Source organism: Capricornis sumatraensis, chromosome 13, assembly GCF_032405125.1.
Source record: "Capricornis sumatraensis isolate serow.1 chromosome 13, serow.2, whole genome shotgun sequence".
NCBI classification, from domain to species: domain Eukaryota; kingdom Metazoa; phylum Chordata; class Mammalia; order Artiodactyla; family Bovidae; genus Capricornis; species Capricornis sumatraensis.
In genome coordinates, this window is record NC_091081.1 from 15,713,802 (window position 1) to 15,719,801 (window position 6,000).

General features: G+C 37.5%; 1 protein-coding gene across 1 annotated transcript in view; it reads left to right on the top strand.

Moving 5' to 3' along the window:
- TRDN (triadin) overlaps positions 1-5,795 on the top strand; it is a 146,731-nt gene extending 140,936 nt beyond the window's left edge. Inside the window, exons 11-12 of the mRNA XM_068985529.1 lie at positions 3,770-3,829; positions 5,653-5,795. Of these exons, the coding sequence (XP_068841630.1) occupies positions 3,770-3,829; positions 5,653-5,795 (203 nt within the window). The remainder of the gene's footprint in view (positions 1-3,769; positions 3,830-5,652) is intronic.
- The last annotated feature ends 205 nt before the right edge of the window (positions 5,796-6,000 follow it).

Below are 6,000 nucleotides of genomic sequence, written 5' to 3' on the forward strand. Positions count from 1 at the left end.
TTCCTATTTTTTTCTTAAAGTTTCACAATATATAATATTCCTGATATAGCCTCCCTCAACACAGAAAAATAAGAATTAATGTACATTTACTCAGATCAACAAATGTCACACTTAGAAAAACTGAAGATTTTATGTAGTCAGATTTTGATTGTTTCAAAAATATAGGAATATATGCTATCAGTACTTTTTTTGAACGTCCACTCTTGTCCAAGCACTTTGGCTCAGTTTCTTCACAATAAGTTGGCTAGGTAGATTTTGCTCGTTCCATTTTTCAAATGAGGTAGATGGAGATCAATGTGTTACGGCACATTGCAGTGTCACATCCAGAAGGGGCCAGAGACAGAATTCAGACCAAAGTCAGGCGTGCTAGCACCCTTCCATCGTCCCTTGTTTCGTTCCTCTCTGCAGATAACAATGGAAAGCTCTGATAGTCATTAGTGTAACTGAGCTTATCTGTTTATGTGAAGTTTTCCATGCTGTACTGTGACTGGGGCTCCAGGTCAGCCTCTGCCACTCTAAAGAAACAAGGTGACAGTGAGGAGGTGTGTTGGAATGCTTTGTTATGAAAGAAGCATGTCCTTATTTACTTAACTGGGACCAAGAATACATCGATCCTGGCCACAGAGAGTTACAAAAGCATGTAAATTTTGGATAATCTCTACACAAGAAAGGCATGAGTGGGGAGAACAAAACATAAGATGAAAATGAAGCATTTGCATTTGTTTGCTCGTTTTGCTAGGAACAGGCATCTTCAAAAGCTTTACAATTATAATTAACTATTGTGCATTCTCTGGCTTTGAGATGGCATAAAAACATTTAAAAGCAAGAGAAAAGCCCATTGTAAGGGCTTAGGAAGTAAAAAGTAAGTCATTTAATTTCTCTTTCATCTGATGTTAATTTATGCAGAAGCTAATAACATATTTGTGGCTCAGAGCTGCTTATGGTGGAGAGGATTTCTCTCTCAGCCAGTCTTTCCTGTGATCCCTACCAGATAGAGCCATCATTTCCCAGCCTATGACACTTTCTCAGAGAAAGGCACTGTACTGATAAGTTCACACTCTATGGACACACTTAATTGCGAACCCTCTGAGAACCAGTGATATAAAATGTCCTAACTCTTCTCTCGCTGTTACTAACAAAACAGCAAACAAATTGGAGGAGAGCATGAGGAGGAAATTGGATATGTGGGTGCATAGCCAGGTGGAAAGAAAGGAGTATTGTTGACTACTGAAGGAGAAAAATGTCAAGGGAAAGAGAGTCTTCGTATAAGAAACATGGATTACTTTTATATCCAAGAAGGAGATAATTAAATTGTTGTACCTTTTATAAATGAAAAACTTGATTTCTCTGGTGCCAGATCACACAGAGAATAGATGGTAGTACTTGAAGAAATGCAGGGATCTTCAGAAGTTGATATTTTAAATAAATTAACCATGAATAAAGTAAGTCCTATAATGACAGCTTAAAGGTCTAATTCATAAAAATGTTATTAAAGTACATTATTTATACCTGCTTTTTGTGGATTTCTGTTCTTATTCATGACTCTTTCAGTGTATGGCCGTAATCACAGGAAGAGTGTATAATGGAAGCATTAATCAATCTGAACTAAAGCAAGGATACTGTATCACCACAATAAAATCCCAGCTATATTAATATAAAGGGTAGAATTTATTACACAAGGTAATTCTCTTTAAAAAAAAAATGAAAAGAATGTCTTCCATCTTATGGCCTCAAATACCTACTTTCATTCCCAAGTTTAATATAAGATGAACTAATTGTCATGAACTTTTTAATAAAATATTTATTCATCTACATTATGAAACTTAGAGAGTCAGATACTAAGTTGGGTACTAAATTGTGATCTTATCATGACTATGGCATTGATTTTTAAGATAGGCTAAGAAATATTTACAGTTAGTCTCTGTGCTAATTGACTCCTTTTCTGACACGTGGCATCTGATGGTAGTGTTTATTAGCAAATGCCAATTCAATTGTCTGACATATGTATCTATTTAGATAAGATGGAAAATTTCCTGCAACATAAAATTTCCCCCAGAGAAGCTGAAAGTACTGCTACTTAAATCAAAAGTATATTTATTCAGAATTTTAAGCATGATTTACATATTTAATATGGATAAACCTTTAGGAAAAAGCAAAGTAGAATTCACTTGGTTTATTTCTGACTCTAGAACTATCAAAATCTGACTTCTTGACTTTCTACTTCTGATTAGATGAGCTGTAATGGTATACTGTAGATACATTTAGACAGAGTGTGAATATATTTCTCCCTACCACACTAACTTATCTCTGAGTCATGAAAAGAGGTTCTTTATAAATTATACTTCTGACACTGAAAGAAAGGGTTGTGTTTGATCTTGTAGGTAAAAAAATCTCTATACCTAAGGGAATGAATTAATTCCTGTATTTAATAAGATGCAGTCATTAGTAGACAACTTAAGCATTCATACTAGAACTACACATTGAATTTCTTCAGCATAGTAACAATCTCATAATAGTTCTGGGTAATAAAAATTTTTGAATGCCTGGAATTTATACTTGAGTTGAGGAGACAAATTGCAAACAGAAAGGTATTTCAAATATAAGGTAAATCGTACTACTAACTGAAGATAAAAATCAGTCAGTTTCTGACATTAACTGTGCTTATAGCTGCCTCACACCTAAAAGTACTGATATTCCATTTTAACAACTGTGTACTTCTACTTGACTTTGTTATTTGAAATGAGAGCACTTACCAGAAAAATGTCCAGGGATGTCTAGTTGTTACATGGCTATCGCTGGCCACCATTTGAGTTTCCTTCTGCCCCTCAGACCAAGGTTTTCCCAGATATCTGAAAGAGAAATCCTCCATGAAGAAGTCTAGAGGCCCCACAAACTGTCAAACCATTCTATGTGTCAGTCAGTTTTACTGCAACCTCTGGGTGAAAAGATAGTCTGAGCACGCTAATTGATAGAGCCACTCAGAAAGGGCAGTGGAAGTTATGTCCCCAGTACAGTGCCAGACAAATGTCACCAGACTCCAAATGTCTATTGACAAGAGGCAGATTTGAAAAACAATAAAATCAAAATAGATATCATTAATGGCCTACTGTGGGCTTCCCTGGTGACTTAGGCAGTAAAGAATTTGCCCACAATGCAGGAGACCTGGGTTCAATCTCTGGGTTGGAAAGATCCCCTGGAGAAGGGAATGGCTACCCACCCCAGTATTCTTGCCTGGAGAATTCCATGGACAGAAGAGCCTGGTGAGCTACAGTCCATGGGGTCGCAAAGAGTCAGACACAACTGAGCAACTAACACACAGACAACAGCCTAATGTATAATTTCTAAGGAGACTGAACATATGAAAACAAAATAATTCTTTTAGCCTATCTGCAAAATCATTCCTCTGAAATTATATTTTAATTTCCAGTATTAATGTCTTACTTTAGGCACTAGACAAACAATTGTTTGGTTCAGAAAGCTTGAACTATCTTTTTCACTTTTTGTAAAGAATATTAGCAGCCTACCATTGCATGCACTTGCTGTGAGCCAGCCACTGTGCAGAATGTTTTGTAAACTTTATATAACTTTAAAGGAAGTACTGTTATTTTACAAAAGAGGAAAATAAGGCTTAGTGAGATTAAATCACTTGCTCAAAGTCACAAAACTATCTGGAGGCAGAATTAACTTTAATAGTAATCCTTCATTCAAAACTTGATTTTCCTTTTGTACTGAATTTTCCTAAAGGGAATGTTTTAAATTTCTTCTCTAGAAAAAGAAGAAGAAAAGAAGAAAGCTGAGAAGAAAGTGACTTCTGAAACAAGAAAGAAAGGTAAGCAATTTTAAAGCTGCTGCTGCCGCTAAGTCTCTTCAGTCATGTCCGACTCTGTGCGACCCCATAGACGGCAGCCCACCAGGCTCTGCCATCCTTGGGATTCTCCAGGCAAGAACGCTGGAGTGGGTTGCCATTTCCTTCTCCAATGCATGAAAGTGAAAACTGAAAGTGAAGTTGCTGAGTCCTGTCTGACTTTTAGCGACCCCATGGACTGCAGCCTACAAGGCTCCTCCGTCTATGGGATTTTCCAGGCATGAGTACTGGAGTGGGTTGCCATTGCCTTCTCCAATTTTAAAGCTAACATATCTTAATTAGTATCCATTTGTAATGTTACTGTTAAAGCTGTTGTTTTCTAGGAAAGAAATTCCCTTAACAATTTTAGTTATTGTTTTTAACAAATATTTCAAATAAAGTTGAGATTGATAATTTTTAAAAGAAAATTCAAGACTAAACACTCTTAAAATGTGTTACTGATTATTTTTTTTTCTTCCTTAGTAATGATATTCAATTCTACTTCATTACTTCTCTTGATTATATATATATGTCACTATTACTATTCAATTTAGTTTAATAAAATGGTCTATCAAAAGAGCAAATTACTGAATATATGGGAAAGAAACTAGTTGATTGGTTTTCTTTTTTTGTTCTTTTTGAATGACCTTTTCAAATAGTGCATCTGAAGTCCCACGTGATCTCAAGACTTTTCTGAGCTTTTGACATGCTTATGGTGGCCTGATAACCCAGAGAACATTCAATATATCCCTTTTAATGCCCTTTAGAAAAACTGTTGGATTATATCATAATTAACAATGCTATCTAATATCCGTACAATCATGAGAGGTTATTTTTTTGACTTAATGAAAACTTGTTCCTTCCCTGAAAGGAAAGCACACCAAAACTACTGTTCTGTTACAGTGCTCAGTTCAGTTCAGTTCAGTTGCTCAGTCGTGTCCGACTCTTTGCAACCCCATGAATCGCAGCACGCCAGGCCTCCCTGTCCATCACCATCTCTCAGAGTTCACTCAGACTCACGTCCATCGAGTCAGTGACGCCATCCAGCCATCTCATCCTCTGTCATCCCCTTCTCCTCCTGCCCCCAATCCCTCCCAGCATCGGAGTCTTTTCCAGTGAGTCAACTCATCACATGAGGTGGCCAAAGTATTGGAGTTTCAGCTTTAGCATCATTTCCTTCCAAAGACATCGCAGGGCTGATCTTCTTCAGAATGGACTGATTGGATCTCCTTGCAGTCCAAGGGACTCTCAAGAGTCTTCTCCAACACCACAGTTCTAAAGCATCAATTCTTCAGCACTCAGCTTTCTTCATAGTCCAGCTCTCACATCCATACATGACCACAGGAAAAACCATAGCCTTGACTAGACGGACCTTAGTCGGCAAAGTAATATCTCTGCTTTTGAATATGCTAGTTCACTCATATTTGACATGACCATTGACTCTAATTTAGAATCACTCTATACGAGATAAATTGGATGTTAATAGCAGTAAAATGTGCCCTGAAATAGGAGAAGGCAATGGCACCCCATTCCAATACTCTTGCCTGGAAAAATCCCATGAATGGAGGAGCCTGGTAGGCTGCAGTCCATGGTGTTGCGAAGAGTTGGACATGACTGAGCAACTTCACTTTGACTTTTCACTCTCATGCACTGGAGAAGGAAATGGCAACCCACTCCAGTGTTCTTGCCTGGAGAATCTCAGGGACAGAGGAGCCTGGTAGGCTGCTGTCTCTGGGGTCACACAGAGTCGGACACGACAGAAGCGACTTAGCAAACAGATGTTTAAAATTTTCTCATTTTACTGCCAGAAAAAGAAGATGTCAAAATGAAAACTGAGAAGGAAACTGCCATGGATGTGAAAAAAAAAGGTATTGTACTTTCTTTGCTTTCTTGGATTATGTTCAGGATGCTTGTTAATGACGGAATCTCTGGGCAGTCTAAACAGATTTAATATAGGTACTTGAATCTGTCCATATACAGGATGCCAAAGCAAAAAATGCTCAGTACAAGGTTAAACAGATAGGACTTTATTTAAAGTTATTGCAATAGGAGAGAGAGACCAGAAAGCATTCTGAACTCCGTTTCACTGAAACCAAAGCAAGAGAGTTTTTAAGAGCTGGAAAAGGGTGGGAGGATTGTAGGCCATCTGTGTTTGC